The 19,422-nt window shown below is 37.5% G+C and overlaps 2 protein-coding genes across 2 annotated transcripts in view; one reads left to right on the top strand and one right to left on the bottom strand.

Moving 5' to 3' along the window:
* The window catches only part of LOC105839094 (guanine nucleotide-binding protein G(s) subunit alpha), a 36,800-nt gene extending 22,499 nt beyond the window's left edge, over positions 1-14,301 (top strand). The window contains exons 6-10 of the mRNA XM_012685144.3: positions 2,289-2,343; positions 3,531-3,604; positions 4,352-4,531; positions 5,033-5,237; positions 5,337-14,301. Of these exons, the coding sequence (XP_012540598.1) occupies positions 2,289-2,343; positions 3,531-3,604; positions 4,352-4,531; positions 5,033-5,237; positions 5,337-5,483 (661 nt within the window). The 3' untranslated portion in view covers positions 5,484-14,301. The remainder of the gene's footprint in view (positions 1-2,288; positions 2,344-3,530; positions 3,605-4,351; positions 4,532-5,032; positions 5,238-5,336) is intronic.
* Positions 14,302-15,020: 719 nt separating this feature from the next.
* On the bottom strand, positions 15,021-19,420 carry LOC105837152 (ATP-dependent RNA helicase Ddx1). Its single transcript, XM_012681680.3, has 12 exons — positions 19,281-19,420; positions 19,124-19,175; positions 18,832-19,019; positions 18,551-18,750; positions 17,593-18,063; positions 17,350-17,519; positions 17,028-17,190; positions 16,748-16,934; positions 16,365-16,658; positions 16,060-16,277; positions 15,626-15,746; positions 15,021-15,553 (listed from the first exon to the last, which is right to left on the bottom strand). Exons 1-12 carry the CDS (start codon positions 19,294-19,296, stop codon positions 15,441-15,443), a joined length of 2,193 nt encoding a protein of 730 aa, XP_012537134.1. The 5' UTR covers positions 19,297-19,420; the 3' UTR covers positions 15,021-15,440.
* Positions 19,421-19,422: the final 2 nt, after the last annotated feature.

The following is a 19,422-nucleotide window of genomic DNA, read 5'->3' as shown; positions in this document are numbered from 1 at the left end:
CTATGTAATGCGATAATATCGCGAATAACAGCCGCAAGAGAGATCGGCGCGGATATAATAACGTGCGGATTTATCGTTGCGTGATCTAATACGCTTTATTATCTCTCCCCGAGGGAAAACAAGTCCCTTTTCGCCGCCGAGCATTGGTTTTTAATTAAATACAAGTTCTCGGTCGAATTAGCCTACCTCCGAATGTGAAACGGTAACTGTCAGAGGTGAAAAAGAACCGGCAGGAGAGAGAGTACCCTGTACGCACGACACACGTTTTAATCGCGCCCTTTGCCATCTCGCAATTGCAAGTCTCTCTCTCTCTCTCTCTCTCTCTCTCTCTCTCTCTCTCTCTCTCTCTCTCTCTCTCTCGCTCGCTCTCTCTCTCTCTCTCTCTCTCGCTCGCTCGCTCTCTTTCTCTCTAGAAGCAAGTGACAAAAATTCTAAACGCGCACCTCTCGCAGTTGACGTTCAAACAGAGCTAAAGAGCGCATCGTGTTTTTTTTTTTTTCCCTTTCATTCAGGTTGGTTGATTACATTGCGCGCGACTGACGAGTTTTATTAGCGCCGACTAAACCGCGCGCAAACCTCGTCACGTGTAATAATTTAAAATTTTTATTTGACAGCTATTCGACGCCGTTCTCTCTCTCGTGTTGCGAGCGACGTCGAGTTTTTACGTCGGGTTCGGAGACCGTGCATTTCGAGGCATATCGAGTGTCTATGCGAACCAAATACGAAAAGAGTGATGCAGGAGAAAAAAACCGGCTTTATTATCGGATCATTTCTCTCTCTAGATTCGCGCCTTTCTCTGCCGCATGCTTTACTTTGTGCTCTTATAGTCTTTGGCGGGCATCTGTGTAAATTTTGAGCAGTTCTTTGTACGTGCGACCGAAGCAACTTGTGGAGCTGACGCGTATGGAAAAAGCGACGTACTATGTGCACACCTCCTTTATGCACTTTGCAAGAAATAGATAAAAACGAGTACATACACTGCGCGAAGAAGAATTCCGTGGCGACAAGAGCTCGTCCTTACCTTTCCCAACGCATTTTCTCTCCTTCGAATTTTCTTACTTTTGTGACGCAAATTCCCTCTCTTCGTCAAAATGGCGTAAATTCTAAATCTTTTGTATCGAGTTTCAATAAAATGCAAATTGCGACGCGATTTATTTTAATAATGTCTACATTAAGGGAGGTCTCCACGAGGACAGCGCGCATGTCCATCGCTTCTAGAGCAGATCTTTCATGTTTCTTTACACATATTAAAAGAGTTTTTCTTTGCCAGTATCATATTGCAGTTTTTGCTCAAAAACGAAAAAAAAAACCGCGACGAATCCAAGACTTCGGTGACAAAAATTTGACTCACATCCACATTGCGCACGAAAGAGACACGTTTTCGACCACATACGGACGTGTGGAGTGGCTCTCAACGATAACGATGCGGTTGATTGACAATGATTGTTATCGCGGATGCCCCGCCGCATCGATCGAAACTAGTTGAATTTGACTTTGACGAATTTATGTTGCCACGTCAACGAATATTATGTACTTACCCTTTTTCCCCCTTTGAGGGTGGTGCTATTACGCTTGTCGTACGGCAAAAGTAACATCAACCTTACGAGTGATAGCCTAGTAGATTTGTCGACTCGGGAGATTTATAATAGTTGTCAGGAAATAATAATTTATGAGGATGTACCGTTTTCCTATTTCTCTTAGGATAAATCGCATCCATTTTTACAAATATATTAATAATATTTATACTTTAAATAAAATATGAAGGTGTATTTATGACACTCTATTTTTATTGAACAAGAAAAAAATTGCCGCCAATTTTTGGTATTAGTTTCAAATCTAATAAAATGTAGAACAATTTGTATATTTTTTTATTATTTTGAAAAATATATCCAGTTGTGATACATCCTTAACACGAATTTCTGATCGAAACACCGCGTATACCTCGCGCAGTTAAGTTAGGCATATTTTTGCAAAGTGGCAATAAAAATGTGCAGCCGTTCCTTCTCGAATTGGTAACGTTCGCTTAATGAAACGTGCATTGAATGCACGTCTTTTCGTTTTTCCATTCGGCACACGTAACAGGCACAGAATATTTATGAAATAATATTGCGGATGTCCTAGCACGGTAGTTATTGAATATATTGTCGAATAAATATTTTTTTAATACACGCGCGCGCGCTATGCTCTGCACGTGTTTCACGATCATCCGAAAAAAAATACAAATTATTTAATTGAATCAGTGTCACTGGCAGGTAAATCTCATTAATTTCTCTTTCGTTCTGTTTCAGTTTTCTAGATAAGGTAGCCATCGTAAAACAGCCGGATTACACGCCCACGGAGCAGGTGATTATTTCAGTTTCCCTTTTATTTGAATCACCTATAATATAGTGTTGTTAATAACGGGATAACTTTGAGAATTGAGATACATCAATGTTTTCCTATATATACACACGTATTCCTCTACTTATGACTATCTCGACGAATTTTCGGACTTACAGCCAATGCATTATAACGTAAACATTTGTTAATTAGCATTTGCTAATCCAAATTAAATATTAATCTTATAGTACTAAATATTATATTAAAAAGTTACGTTTAAAAAAATAGTATTGTTTTTTAATCACCTGTTGTACCGGAGTTATCTATAGTCTGTTTTTAAGTTAAATATTAACTTTATAATAGTAATTATAATCTTTAAGAGGATGCTAAACTGCCCATCAAACTTGATTGAGGTCGATAATGCAGAGTCATTATTTATCCTTGTTCATGAAAAAATTTGCTTTAAAATACAAGTTATATAGCTTATACTTACAAATAAATGGTGTCTCGCAGTTTGGAATAGAAGGAATAAGACTATATTTGTCAAATTACGTTTACAAGCCGTAAAAAAACATATTTATGTGATTAAAAATTTTATTCATTTAAGCGCTTCTATTTTTAAAATATCTTTTTTGTACGGCTTGTAATCGTAATTTGACGATTATAATCTTATTCCTCAATCTATTCCGAACCCGGGAACACCATTCATTTGTACGTATAAGCTACATAACTTGTATTTTGAAGCAAATATTTTTATGAACAAATAAACTTTAAAAATTTTTTTGCATTTTTGGTCTTTATCTAATCGCCCCCGAGTTCATTTGTATACGTACTTTAAAAGTGTAAAAGGATTATCAATTCTGTAAATTCAATTCGAAATTAAGTGATAAATACAGAATATCGGTAAAACACACGGCTTTAGCATCCTCTTAAGATTTTGTTTGTTTGTTTCCTAAACAGAGATCGTTACTAGTAATAAAATAATTGCTTTGCATAAATCATGTTTTATTTATATGCAATGTAAGTGCTCTAATCAATTTACGATTTATGATCGAGATCTTGGAACGTAGCCCCGTCATAAGTATCACCTACTTCCGGCATTTAAAAAAAAAATTGAAATTACTCCGAGCTTGAAATCTCATTCGTAAAGCGATTCCGCATAACGTCTGCACGTGTAACGATTAACGAATGTGCTTGCTGTTTTGTTTTAGGACATCCTCAGGTGTCGAGTCCTCACGTCCGGCATTTTTGAGACGCGGTTTCAGGTCGACAAAGTAAACTTTCAGTAAGTCCCATAATGCGACATGCTCCGCTACTCGCTCTCGCGCTTTGCTTCAATGTCGTGTGGCTATATATAGCCGACGTATTACAGTAACATCGGCCGACGGTAAATATAAACGCAAAGCAGCGGCGACGGCGACGACGACGACGGCGGCGGCGGCGGTGGTGGCGGTGGCGGTGGCGGTGGCAGTGGCGGTGGCGGTACATCGCGCATCTTAGCCTAGCCACCGCCTCCTATGTATTGCCATCAGCCCGCTCGCTGCTGCTTGGCAAGACACTTACACTGTGTACAACGTGTGTAAGCTGATGAAATCCGTTAACCGCGTTAACGCCTCCGCAACTTTGTAACATTTTCCCTTTTTGCGTTCACTCGCAGGTCACGTACGGCGCCCCACATTATTTTCTATAGGCCCACCACACCCCTTTGTTTGTCGCCTCATCTCTCGCTACGCTCACGTAGCCGCGTTTCACTTATAACAAACACTCAAGGAATTCGTCCGTTTGTAACTTTAAACCTCTTCTTCTAAGAGGATTCGTAATGATGTCGTGATGTAAATTCTAATAAGACGATTGAAGGACTGAGTTCCAAGAGGACCTTGGCAATGCCTTGGTTTGGTTTTTTTTGTAATAATAGCATCACCGAGCTCCTTTGAAATGGTTCTGAAACGGTAGGTAGATGGACCAAGTCAAGCGCAGCACGCGATGCGGCGGTCGGACATCTTATTGAGCGTCTCTCTCCCGTTTGTTGCAGTATGTTCGACGTCGGTGGCCAGCGTGATGAAAGAAGAAAATGGATACAGTGTTTCAACGACGTTACGGCGATCATATTCGTCACGGCGTGTAGTAGTTACAATATGGTACTCAGGGAAGACCCTACGAAATTGAGACTTAGGGAAAGTCTCGATCTCTTCAAAAGTATCTGGAACAATCGGTACGCAGCTTCGCTTTTTTGCTTTGCACTTTTAAAATCCGTGATATTCTTTTTTCAGGATGTTTATTAAAAGTGGATGTTTGGGAAAAGTGAGGAAAACCTAAAATTTTGAAAGAATTTGGGTTTTTATTAACTCGGGAAAATTTTTGGAATTTTACTTTCAAATTTAAATTCTCTCCTTTTGTTTTTCTTTAATCATTTCTTCTTGATAATGTAAAATCGATTAGCGATAAATATGGCATACACGTCCACGTATATTTTCTCGTAACTCGCGAGTTTTTATAAGAAAAAAAATAGTAAAAAGTATAACGAAATAAATTTGTTGTTTCGAAGCTGTATTAAAGAAATTCTTTAATCTCGTGTGGTATTTTGAGTAATAAATTCTTGGGAAATCTCCGAGAATTTTTTTACAAAATTGAAGTAAACACGCTGCTTTCGATTCCGACGATTTCGACGGGCGTTTTATTATATCTACACGCGTCGTTATTTCTTTTCTCGCAGGTGGCTCCGCACGATCTCGGTGATCCTGTTTCTAAACAAGCAGGATCTATTAGCGGAAAAGATCAAGGCGGGCAAGCACAAATTGGAGGATTACTTCCCGGAATTCGCGCGCTATCAGACACCGGTCGAGCCTGGGATGGCTACGGAACCCGCGGAAATACCTGACGTCATAAGGGCCAAGTACTTTATCAGAGACGAGTTTCTCGTAAGTATAACACACGTAACGCGCTCTTGGTTGGTCCCGATCGATCATCGCATCTGAGGCATTGTTCTGACGTTGTCGCATCCCTTTCTGTCTTTGTAGCGCATAAGTACGGCGAGCGGCGACGGCAAGCACTACTGTTACCCGCACTTCACGTGCGCCGTCGACACGGAGAACATCAAAAGAGTATTCAACGATTGCCGGGACATCATCCAGCGGATGCACCTACGCCAGTACGAGCTCTTGTGACTTCGTTTCCGCGGACAACTCCTGTCATCATTCGTTAACCCGACGCTCGTCACGCTCGTGCTGTAAACCTTGAATCACTGCAGCCACTGTGACTCGAATGACCGAGCGAACGAACGAGCTGTGCTGTGAACTGATGGCCGCGCAGAACTCGTCAAGAGTTCCACGTACCATACCTGGACGTATTCAGGTAACGCGTAGGGCTTCCTCGCCTCCGGTCTAGAACCGGAAAGCCATAGGCCCTCCCCCCGAGGAACCGAATCGCGTCCGTCGAGAGCGCGTCAGCGGGGACTCTGAAGAGTGACTCTGCGCACGAATCGATCGCGCTTCTTCTTTTTCTCTTCGACGAGATTCAGAGTCGGTATGACGGCGATACATCCCCCCGCGAACAACTCTCCGCTGCGTGAAATCTGTCTGTTCCTTCTCGCGCAGAGTAAATCCGCGGCGAGCCAAGCGAGTGAGCGAGAGATGACCATCGTTCGTCGACACGTCGGCCCCGCAGCGTATCCTAGTAGTTTGTTCGTGAATTGCAGCTGAAACAAAAATGAGCGGTTCCTGCAAACGGATGTATTCTCGATCACTCGACTCTCTTTTGAGTTTGATGAAAGAGTGTGCTGAACACTTGTCGTCGTTGTCATCGTCGTCAGACAATGTAACTCTGTTGCGCGTCGTTCAATTCACGCGTGCGTTACCTCGTTAATTTTATTTCTCTCGCACGTGAATTCCGCCGATCGTGGCGGAACGCGCGAAGCGTTCCTGTCATAAGCGTGGGCCAACGTCGTCGTCGGATGTGATTCAAAGGACGATCCTCCTCGTTCAACGCACTCTTGACTCGCGAATCTATCGTTCAGATTAGAGTTAAGGATATGTTTCCTAAGACTTAGGCGAACCTCTCCGGTAAAAGAAAATGAAAAAAGAAACGACTTTTATCTCATTTTTCCTCCTGTTCTCCTTTAATCGTTTCCAAATCTCCGCTATACTTTTGCTCCCTTCTCTCCCCTTCCCCTCCCTTACCCTCTTCCCCTCCGTACATCACGCTTAGAATCTCCGCGTCTCTCGTTTCCTTCGTTTTCTTTCGTTGAGCTTTCGACTTCCGAATCTCAATTCTTTTTATTGTTATATTGGCCCGCGACCTATAGGAGTCTCAGCCGCGCCCTTTTTACGAGAAGAGTATTTTGTGAGATTTTACAGTATTTCGAAGAGCGTTTTAATTATATAACTATGTATCGAGTATATGTACAGGGTGACCGTCCACGGATTCTCATCGTTTTAACGTACGTTTCTTACGATTGAGATCTCTCACGGATATATGGAGTTCCCCTTTTTTTTTCACCGAGTTATATATGTATACCGTAAATCGAGTTACTTTTTTTTTAATTTCTCTGTACTTAGGCACGCGCGCTACCCCTCCGCAGTAGCAATCGTCTCTGTATGCCCTAGCCCACGTAAGAAATGTGCCACGTTCAAGTTCTCCGTTACTACGCACGCAAGTATAATTTCGCGATACGTTGCACGCGCGTACGGCGCGGCGTTCTGGTACACTTTCGTGTAAGAGTGATCATTTTTTCTTTCGCTCTTGGGATTTGCATCTCGCTTTCAGAGAAATCGTCGCGCTTCTTGCCGGATAATGTGTACAAATTTTTACGCCACAGATTCAACGGTTCGATCCCGGAACGAGACGATGCGTGAATAGATCCCGTCGCTCGCACATCTGTTGCTCTATGCTTGCATCGCATCTTCCGACTTGTCGTCGCTACTTGAATGCCCCACGTGTGTGGTGAGCCATCCGCCATCTTTCCTTAGATCTTCATTACACTTTAGTCGAAAACGACAACGAAATGCTTGCGCGCTAATGACGTATATACATAGATCAAGCCATGATTTAAAGACAACTAATTAGCAACTAATTCCAGGTCATTTTTCTATCGAAATACCGAAATCAAATATTTTTCCGCTACAATATTTAACGATAAATAATTACAAATTTATAATTGTATATAATAATTTTATAAAATAAAGATACACTATATATACATATATTTTTGGTGAGAGATATGTACTAAGTCTGAAAATTTGGCATGCATCAAGTGAAGATTGGCCGCAGTCGTCTTAATGAGGAGAAATAACATAACGCATAATAATTAGTATTAACGAGTAAGCATGGATAATAACGTATTGGAAGGAAAAGCAAGATTTCAACGGACGAGTTCCGCATATTTACATTGTCAATTACCGACTTCAGTCTTGCTCTAGAAGAGCCGGGAAATCCTTGATCTATGTGCGTATATCATTGTGTGCTCGCGTATCGAGTTGTCTAAAAGATCTATGCGTGTGCGTATACGATATAACGTCTCGCCAGTACATTATCCATATGTACATACACATCATCGTACGTTTCGTAGTCTCTTACAAGATTCCGTGTCGAAACAGAAGAGAATTCCGTAAAATTATGCACAGCACGCTCGCAAACACACTTTCATACTTTACACGCGTTATTCGGTTAATCTTTTAGCTGGATACGTTAATACAAGAATTTGCAAGAAAATCGAAGACCGTTCACCGTAAAAAAATTTCAATTTGAATCGATTAGAGTTTCTCTCGCGATTAAATCATGCTGTAACTATTTCACAGCGACTAATATGGTTACGACAAATCTGGACCATTCTGCTCAAAATTGAAATGCATCTCTGCTCCTCGTTTCCAGTAGTCCGAATGAATCTTTTTATTTTTGCATATTATGAGAAAAAGTTGATATGCCGATTATTCATTCATCGATTATAAATGTGAATTAATCAAATCAAAGGGAGTGAAATAAGAGTTAAGAGGCATGAAATGTACGAGATTCCGAGGATTTTATGCAACACACTGTAATACACTCGATTGTTACACTCTTTTGCCTTTCTTTATTAATCAATCGTGTATATTGTTATAGTTCAATCTTTTTGTCGCACAATTGAAACGATCGCGTTTCAGTTTATCTTATAAGATTGTTTTTTAGGACTTCAGAAATTTTGATTAATTCTTTTTTTTACTATAAATACCTACGCAAATTTAATTTTTTCTTTGTGTCGGAAACACTAGCATTTTGTCCGCTCGACCTACTAAATTAATATCTCGCGCGCGACTCTTACACTTTTCACCGTTTTAACTCGACGAGAACATAGGAATCTCGGGGCATTACATAACAGGTATCCTCTACACGCCGACGTGTCTACAACTACTACGTAATTGTAACTTTATACAATATCGATGTACATGTACGAATACGTGAAGTATGGTATCGAAAAATAAACGACCGTAAATGTTGCGAAGCAAAATTTTTCTCTGCTCTTTGCGTCATGTCTTCTTCTTTTACTTCATTTACTTAACGGAGCAAAGAATTATGGAATTAAATTCAAAGAATTTTAGCATGTCTTTATAGAAAAAAAAATAACGGGAAAATAAAAATCACCGGTTCGGCGAAGAAATTGGATAAACCGGTCGTCTGAATATGTACATTTGCATCTGTCGTTCTAATATATGTATAAGTACAGACAAAGCATAGTTTATAATATAAATAAGTTCGTAAAACGTTATTTTTATTACGACTGATAAGAAGAGGGAGAGAGAGAGAGAGAGAGAAATCGAAAAAATAGAGAATCTCTTCGCGATTATTATCTATCGAACTTTCGTGAAACTTTAATATTTACATCCGGCACAAAGTCAGATGCAGGCGAATATAACGAGTAATTATTATAATATTCTCATGCCTGTATTTCTTTCCTTTCTCCTTTTTTCCTGTTTTTTTTTCCACAATAGAAAAGAAGAAATCGCAGGTACGCTGTTCCATTTTCTGACTTCGACAGGTTTAGATAGTGACGTCGAATGGAAATTAGCGCGAGCGGAAGATAAATCGAACCCACGTACATAATGACGAATTTCTATTGTCCATGCTACTGACCATGCGACAGTACGTACGTATGTGCGTTTTGCGTGTATGATTGTATGCATGACACGCAAGGACAATGTCGCTATTATTTCACAGAGGCCATGAAAAAGAAGGAATTCACGAGTGTGTAATATGTAGTTTCTATGTGTGCGTGCGAGGTATACGTTAAAACGAGATGGACGATGCGATGTGCCGAATAAATAGCTGATTTACGTGGCTGCGAATATATAGGAGAGACCGGCGCTCATTGGCACAAGAGGCAAGTTGATATCGCGTTCCGTTTGTGTATTTAAAAAAGAAATAATAAAAAGTTAATGCAAAATATTATTTTGTACGACATAAGTACTATCTTCAAAATTTTACTTAAATCAAACAAGTATAATATACAAAAAGGAAAAATCTGATTCAAGAAGATATGAATATTAGATTTCAAAATTTCATATTAATGTCCTATTCTTTCATGCTTGAAAGAATAAATCTAAGTAATATATTATAAGTTAAAAGAAAAGTTTTTGTTTTACATACGATATGTTATTAAAAATTAAAATGTCAAATATATGTAGGGACGAGATATGTTAAAGACTAGCTCAGCTCGCGCAGATGAGAAATGTATTCAACTTAATTACGATTTAACTCGGACGAAACTATATGCCTCGGTCTCTCTTATAAGGCAACGTTATTTACATATGTTACCTATATAGACGCCAAGATCGCACAAGTTTTCTTTTATCGTACGTAAAAAGACGCGCATGCATATACCGTATGCGTAATATATCATAATTTGCACAGATTTATTATTATTTGTAAATACTATACAATGTCACAGAGTCGATGTTATCGAGAGAAAGCGAGACGTTATGATTTCGGCGGACCCGTTCAAAATTGCGAGTCTCGTAATTTGGATCATAAATGAGCGACAGCGACGGAGAAAGCCGCGTCGAATTGATGAAAATCGCTGTTACCTGTTGATGATCGGGCGCGAGATATACATACACGTGTCTCGCGCTGATCGGGAATGTGACTTTAGCCAATAATGAGCGACATATAAGAGAGGAATGCGATGTTACGCGATACAAACGCTAGTCGTTGATAAAAAGGAGAAGGAATGCAGTACGTTGTCCGCGAGGCGCATTATTGTTTCATCTTTAGCAATATTCTTTGTGGACCACGTCACCGATTATGTAGCCTTAAATAGCGAAAGTGAAAGTAGACATGCGGAATTGGAATTAGTATAAGGAACTATAATTACTACTGCAGTAACCATCCGTATCAGAACTTTGTGGTCGACAACTCAATTGTACTAACCCGGCTAGCACCAATTTTGATTCAGTCTATTCTCTTCTTATGTAGACAAGAAAAAGAGCTAAAAGAGAGATGACATGAAGTCTAAAAGAAGGAAAATGTTTAAAATATTAGATTAAAAATGTTTTTTTCTTTTCAAAAAATTTTATTAACGTGAATGATCTTTAATCCAAGTTGGATGCTGTCACGATTGAGATTAGATCACGAACGATTCATGATCGTTGCGTTCACAGATAGCACAGAGAGTTCAAAAAGAACTCAATTGTATGTCATCAATTATGAATTCTTTTTGCATCTCAAAAAGAATTTATAATTGGTGACATACAATTGAGTTCTTTTTGAACTCTGTGATATCTGGGTTGTTATTCAATAAACAATCTTCTCACATTATCAAATCTTACTAGAAGCGAATAGTATCGTTGTAACATTAATTATTATTGTCATCATAATGGGCGACTATCGCGACGAGTCATTGTTGGGAGCTGATCTACTAAAAGTAGCAGCTTGAACGGGTCCCTTATAACACTAGTGAGATTTGCAGATTCGGGTCGAAAATTATGCACAAAGTCTCGAAAGTTTATTCAATGAGCGTAATAAAATCACGATCAATGTCCATATGGCACGAGCGCGACTTTGCTTTTATAAGAGATTTATCATGGAATTTTATATTCTAATTTTTATATATAATGGCATGTTTTAATCTTGAGAAAGAGAGAGGGAGGGAGGGAGAGAGAGAGAGGGAGGGAGGGAGAGAGAGAGAGAGAGAGAGAGAGAGAGAGAGAGAGAGAGAGAGAGAGAGAGAGAGAGAGAGAGAGAGAGAGAGAGAGTTTCTTTGCGATTTTTGAGGAAGAAAACCAAAAATCTAATTTTATGGCAAATACTAGTGCGGCAAATACTTTCACTCTGTCGAGATTGTTAAAGGCGAATGCATAAGAATATATGTAAAATTGTATAGAGCACGCGCTTGCGATTCCACGTTACCATTATCACGAATAAATCGTATCCGACTCTTAGTTTTAAACAGTGAGCTGCGGAATAGAATGTCAGATATACTTTCTTCTTGGATGATTTCATCGATGGAATCAGAAACAGAGATTGTATATTCGGCGTGTTATCATTTAGTCCGATATGTGATGTATATACATATATATATAAATATATATTCGTTATATTTATTAAAATTTTAAAAAATATTGAAAGCAACGCATGCATATATAAATATATATAGAGAAGGAGAAAGAGAGAGAGAGAGAGAGAGAGAAAACTTGGCAGCTAACTGAAATATATGGAACGAGCGAACGTTTCCACGAAAGATGCAAATTTATTTCAGTTCGAATCGATATCTCGATGAAATCGTCCAAATGTGGCATAATCTTTTGGAACTGGGCCAGTGCACTATCTTATTGCTCTTCCATTCACGGAGAGGAAAAGAAATATTCCATTGTCTTGTATCTATATCATGGTTCCACCATGGTTCCATAGTGGATCGTGCCTTTCTATAGTTTTTCTCACACAAGTCGTTTCATTGATTCCTTCATCATTTGTCGGAAAATTTAAATTCTTTCCTAGGTAAATTGGAAACGCGGAACGATCTTGCATATTCCGTACTTTCACCGCTATAAAATTAATTTTTAACGTCAAGTCGATAAAATTAATCTCTATAGAGATATGTAAAGTAAAACGGAATAATACGCATGTAGTATTTTTTTTTTTCTTAAACTTATTCCTCTGTTGCATGTATTTATGCGTTCTTGTTAAATAATTTTTTAAATGTGAGATTGTTCCGCCGTTTTAGAAAAAATTGAGAAGCGAGAGAAAGAAGCTACTTGTGCCTCGAGCGCGTTATCTATTCTAGAAATTAAGTAATTAATCGAAATGGTGTCATTTCTAAGGATAATATGTATGGTGAACAATTGTCAGTGCTATTTGGAATTTGACTTTTTCTAGTCTTCGATAGCGGTTCGCTGGGCTCCACATTTTTATAAAGCGTAAAGTATCGCCGTTAAATATACATCATCGCGCGTTTAATGGTATATATTATAAGAGAGATATTATATATGGAGAGAAAGAATATGTGAGTGTGCATGAGAGAGATAGAGAGATGAGATTTATTGACCTTACCCACAAAAAAGAAAATATATCCAGTAAATTATAAGACGCAAGTAAAGAATCATGATCGGAAGATTGACGAATGAAACGTCGTTCCGTAAAGATAATCACTTTTAATCCAAATCATTATAAGGAAAACGACGGATCACATAATTATCATTGTACGTAAATGTATAAAAGTAGGAAACGCGAAAGAAAAGAAACCAAAAAAAAGGAAAATTAACTCGTCAATAATTATGTCCCTTCGTTTTCTCTCGTATCATTAAATTATTCGTTATTGCGTGTCTCTTAGAAAGATGTCTAGCTGAAGACTTAAAGGTGGATTACTATTATTATTACTATTGGTGAGAGTGAGTGCATGAGAGAGAGAGGAGGGGGAGGGGCGAAAGCATGAAAGAAGGTATCTATGGCGTTTAATAAGTGCTATACTAATTAAGGAGCGACTGAGTCGAGACAAGTCTAGTAAGAGCAAACGTAATCTGACTGGCAAACTCGTGAAATTTGTTAGGAAATCAAATTCATATTGTTCGTGCCACGATTTCCATCAACTTTGTTTGTATTCTGGCCAGTGTAGCTTATAATTCCGCCAGAAGAAATTATATTGATATGTAAAGAGAAAAAGGAGGGAAGAGCGAAATGAGGTGAATCAAGTGTAGTACCTCGCGTACAGTGCAATTAATACAGATGAAAAAAAAAATATATATATGCTGCCGTGTAAAAGTACGCAAACGATCAAACACATATGGTTAAAGGCACTTAGCGTGCGTGTATATCGTTATATATCTGATGGTGCCATTCGAATGCGAATCGTGGAACGAACACAAGTAGAATATAAAATAAACATATATGTATATATATATGTGTGTGTGTGTGTGTGTGTGTGTGTGCGTGTGTGTGTGTGTATATGTTTATTTATATATACAAATATATTATATAAATATATATGCAATTCACATTAAATCAATCGCGCAATTCGAATGGTATGCGTTGCGTGTATTTTAAACAGTGTATATGGGACTACGTGCATGATTGTGTTAATCGTGTTACTAGATTACGAGGAAAATATTTCATTCTCATTCTGTGATGACTGCTGAATATTAGAGAAGTGGGAGAAGAAATGTTTAAATGAAGCCTTTTAAGGCTAATGGATTAATAAATTGATTTAGCGAATAAAGATTTAATTAACATTCGTTGTAACTAATCGCGCAAAAGAAAAAGAAAGAGGAAAAAGAGATGTGCATCTTTATAGACGTAAAGACGTGCATGTCTCTCGTTCGTTACGTGTGCAAAAAAAGACACAATAAATATGTCACATGCAAGCCATAGGACTTTAACATGTTAAAATCGGTAAAAATCAAGAAAAAACTGAAAATACACGCTGTATCCAAGTTGCGGCGAGAAGAGAACAGTATGATTTGTATACTGTATAACTTTAGTCGTTTACTATTGCTTTCGAGAATATATAAAAGTTATGTGTATAAATTATTATGTGTAATTAAACAGAATTAAGTCATTTAGTAAAAATTCTCCATTATATTACACACACACACACGCGCGCGCGCGCACACACACACACACACACACACACACACACATATATATATATATATATATATATATATATGATACATATTATAATACACAGGGTGTTCCAAAACATGTGGATCAACGCTCGTAAAAAGGTAGAAAGGATTGAGATAAACATAAAAGTCCAATATTGTCTTGGGTAAGGTCCACCAATAATCGAGATATTAACGTATGGAATCTGCAAATAATCTAATTAATTTCTATCGTAATTGTGAACAGTAAATTAATGAAAGCTTATCATACATTCACGATAGATTTTTTCTTCCGTGTTATGGCTCGAGCGGATCGAACTCTTCCCTCGGCGCGCTCTCATTCGCATAATTTGAAAAATTAATACCTCGATTATTGGTGGACCTAACCCAAGACAATATTGGACTTTTATGTTCATCTCGATCCCTTCTATCTTTTTACGAGCGTTGACCCACATATTTTGGAACACCCTGTACACACACACACACACACACACGCACGCACACACACACACATTATCATCATCATCATAAAGAAAAAATAAAACTTGCACAACACACACGCGCACACACACATACAAAAAAATTGCAAGAGTAGAAAAAGGAGAGCTATTGTATTATGTTTGTGTAACTAAAATAATGTGTAAAATGAAAGTATGGTGATATAATTATTGAAGATATAATGATACAATAAACACTTACGTCTTACATAAATGACAGATGCCTTCATGGCAATTTGCTGTCAGGTCCAATTTTTATAGGACATATCTGATTACACTTTGTTTTAATGTTTGCACAAAGAGAAGAAAGTTACATTTTGTACTGCTACTTTATATTTTCATTATGCAATATGGTTTAACTTTACACGTGCAGAGACTTCAAAAATATTTATAAATACAGAAAGAAAAATAATAGCACAATGATAATATAGGTTTTTTATAGATGTTACACTAAAAGTAACATCTATTTTCTTCAATATTTACGATTGAAATAAAAATGTATTACTAGAATTACGAGACTCTCGATTAGAATTTCAAACGTTAAATATCTTTAATTGAGTATTCTTCAACGCTCTGCTATGTGTGTCTTCAAAAACGCTATCTGCGCTCTGGATTCCAACGCGGCCAATTCGACCACAACAGGAGCCATTTGTTGAACATGATTTTTGTAATCAGAACCTGCGAAACACATAGATGTTTAATAATTGTTTGTTGTAACCTAAGAGAGAGAAACAATATTATCACACATACCCATCGCCACTCTCTTTTCGCCATATGTGACTTTCCCATCAAAATCATTCATTGGCACTTTTATGTCCGAACCGACTTGTTGAATCGTTACATTCAAATGATCCTCGATATCTGCCAAGTACTGTAAAAGTATTAGTTAGTTATCAATATTCATCTACATTACTCAAATTTCATATAATGTAGATTTTCCAAAATTGAGTAATATATGGCTAAAAAAATGGCTAAAAAGTTAAAGAGTTGAAAATTTAAAAGTTTAATTTAACTTAATTAATTTGTTAATTTTTAACTTCAGAATTTTTCATGCAATTTTTAACAAAATTCAATTTTATAAGCCATTAACTTTAACTTAACTTGGTTTTAAAAAATATATCAACTTAGTCAATCCTTGGATTTTCTTTTGCCTTGAATTAAGAGTAAATTACACTGAAAATTACCTGAGGTTCATTGTACCATGTACAACAACCACCTTGATTGGTCAAATTGGTATTACTGCAGTTTCTTCCACGAGAAGGGCACCATTCGCCGTGATACCATACTTTTTCTGGAACACTACTAACCAGAGAAATGGCCAAACCCATTCTCTCGGCTCTACCGACTCTTCCAATGCGATGCACGTAATTAGATTTTTCGTCGGGTAGAGTCACATTTATCACTAAAAAAAACAGTACAAAAGAAAGTAAAAATGTATATGTTGGAATGTGTCTTGCTTTGGAATGATTTTGTTCAAATAATTACTCACTAAAAGGCAAACCAGTGATGTCCAATCCTCTGGCAGCTACGTCGGTACAGATCAAAAATTTCACTTCCCCACGTTTGAACTTTTCCAAATTGGCTTTACGCTCCGCGGGCTTCCTATCTCCGTGCAGGCACACACACGAGAACTGCTGTCCGCCAGATCTCTTCAAATATCTCTCGAGATTGTCACAATCGAGTTTCGTTCTGCAGAATATTAATGCCCGGTCCATTTTATGTTCCTTGAGAGCGCGAATGCAGTACTCTCCCTTCAGCATCTTCACAGCTTCCGACAACGTGCCTGTAAGATGAGCGTAATTAGTATATCGTATTGCTCTCATTATTTTTATCAGGATAATAAGATTATTATTTAACAATTACGATAATTACAGGCAATATCATTTGTTCTACTAATATCGTCTCTTGCGTGCACGCCGTCAGTTTCTATACAATTCCTCAAATTACGCCACGTTTTATCTTTCTGCGGATCTACCATCACTACGACATGATGTACAGTCTCGGGCACCGCATCTTCACCTTTCAGATCCACCCAAGTTGGAAAATGCATCAATCGTTCCTGCAATAAAGATCAAAATATGTATTATTTATTCGCTTATTTATCAATTACACATTTATATCGAACGATGCAAATACATTTTATGGCACTTACAGCCATCTTTTTAACTTCAAACGCGTGTAATGTCGCTGAGCACACGATCATTTGTAATCTTTTGTTGTCTGTCGTAATTTTTGGAATTTGTTTGTGTAGGCGATCGATAAGTTCGGTGTAACCCTGCTTTAGTAGCCCATCAGCTTCATCCAACACAAAGAACCTTGAAATATATTAATTTATTCCGAGCTGATGATTATTCTTTGGAGTTAATTAAGGAAGTATTCTCACTTTTAAAGTTAAAAAAATCAATTATTTATTAGGTATTTTTAAATATTTGAAACCTTGAAAGAGTTAGGTAGCTCTTTAAATGATAAATTACCTGCAATGTGTTAACAGTAAATAACCGCCTTGTATGAGATCCTCTAATCGTCCAGGAGTCCCAACCACTATGTCCACACCAGAATTCAATGTAGCAATCTGCTCTTTTACATTCACTCCACCGATAACAAGCAATTCTTTGATTGTTGGATCCTTTAAGTGTGTTTTAAACTGAAAAAAATTAAGACATGTTAGATATCATATTTACTATCTCGATGATAAGTTTATTCGAGTTCTCATTCACCTTCTGAATTTGATTGTAAGTTTGTTCAGCTAATTCACGAGAAGGCTCTATAATAATCGCTTGAGGCGCGTTATTTTTCGGTTTACCACTTTCGCTAGACGAACTCTGATTGCTATTAACGGTATTGCACTTGATGGATTCTTTTGGGGCTGACGATATGGCCACGTAGTCGTTCGAAGGCGGATGTTTAAACGGTTGCGCTCCGAAATTGAAGGCCATCTCGGCGTTCTTCAGCACAACCGCTGGGAAATAAGTCTGCGACTTTTGTTGTGCATTTAACGTAAACGCGACACCCAAATCCATGCCATTCTTGGTAAATTTGATCTCGCCTTTCGTCAAATCGAGGAAACATCCAATCACGTCGTGCATTCCGAAGGCCTCTCCATAATTGTCGAATTGCTTGGCGTTCGACTTCTTTCCTGTACCACCGAATCCATAACCAAATTTATCGGTTCCTAAATCTAATGAAGCCTATTTCAAGAACAAAATTATCAATAAATCTTTCGTAATAAACAATAGTAGCTAATTAAAAAGTTAAAAGTTAAATAATGAAGTTCAAAAGTCAATGGCTTTGAACTCAGTTAATCTTAAATAAGCTAATTTTTAACTTCAACTAATAATTTTTAAAACAAACTTTGATTTATCAACTCTTTAAAAGTTAAAAATGTATCTATGTAAAACAGAAAAAGTTAAAGAAGATAAATCATATAAAAAACAGTATTTTGTTACTTCATAACTTAATTCTTTAAATAAAATATTAAATCCATATTGTAATTGTTTTGTTATTTACAGTAATCTAATTTTTAAAAATTACAACAATCCAATTTAATAATATACATAATGCTTTTTTATCCATACAACTTTTAGCTTAATAAATTTTATAAACTATTAACTTAATATAACTAAAAAATATTAATTTGCCTCTAATAACTATTATATTACTTATGAAAATACTTGCCTGAGACGTAGACCAGCCTACTCGGCATAAACCCTCATCTGTGACTGTTGCTTCAAAGAAATACTTGCCACTTCCCAAGACCCCTTTATTTGCACGACAACCATGCCACTCTTTTTGTTCTCTGCTTTGACATCTTAGACCATCCAGTGTTACCGCCATGGCTTGACCTCGATCAAACAGGCTTAATCCCCAATGTGTCGCTACAACATGATAAAATATTCAAATTACCTTTGCAATGAATTTTACAGATTTTGTACGTTTTGTTAGAACTTGGTACACACGTTGCTGAACATGGGCAGTTTTTCCAGCTCCTTTTCCTGACTCCAGATCTTTAAGAGTTTCCCAGACTATTTGCAAAATAGGCAAGCAGAAAGCACCAGTTTTTCCACTGCCAGTTTCCGCAGCCATCAGTACATCGCCACCACCCAAGATCAATGGAATAGCTTCGGCTTGGACGTCCGTTGGTAATCTGTAATTTACAATTTTTTGAACTTACAAGAACATTACTTTTTTTTCTTTGTGACATGACATTTTTTAAATTTAAAGTTACACATCAAGCCTGTCTCTACTTACGTCCATTCCATTTCGTCGACTGCTTTTGCTATTTCTGGCAAAACACCCATCTCTGAAACATAAAACATTGTAATTTCGATATGAGATGTAGTAATATTATGTAAATTGATACATTTTACACAAGCAAAAGTTACAAGTAACATTGAAAAATACGTACCTTCGAAAGCAGTCATTTTTTTCACTCGTTATTTTAATGTGTATAAAAATACGAAAAAATTATGCTAGATTAGAATTACGTTTGTGATACGTGTACGTCAGCTGGTCTTTTTTTTTGTGGGCATTTAGTGTGCCTCCAGCTA

The sequence above is a fragment of the Monomorium pharaonis genome, chromosome 8 (genome assembly GCF_013373865.1).
Source record: "Monomorium pharaonis isolate MP-MQ-018 chromosome 8, ASM1337386v2, whole genome shotgun sequence".
Taxonomy (NCBI): Eukaryota; Metazoa; Arthropoda; class Insecta; order Hymenoptera; family Formicidae; genus Monomorium; species Monomorium pharaonis.
The sequence above is the reverse complement of the archived record's forward strand: the minus strand, read 5'-3'. Positions and strand labels throughout refer to the sequence as shown.

Coding starts and splice junctions, on each gene's coding strand:
- LOC105837152 (XM_012681680.3), bottom strand. Junction 19,020..19,123: donor GTCGACGAAATGGAATGGAC/GTAAGTAGAGAC, acceptor TGTAAATTACAG/ATTACCAACGGACGTCCAAG. Junction 15,554..15,625: donor CGAAAAGAGAGTGGCGATGG/GTATGTGTGATA, acceptor TGTGTTTCGCAG/GTTCTGATTACAAAAATCAT.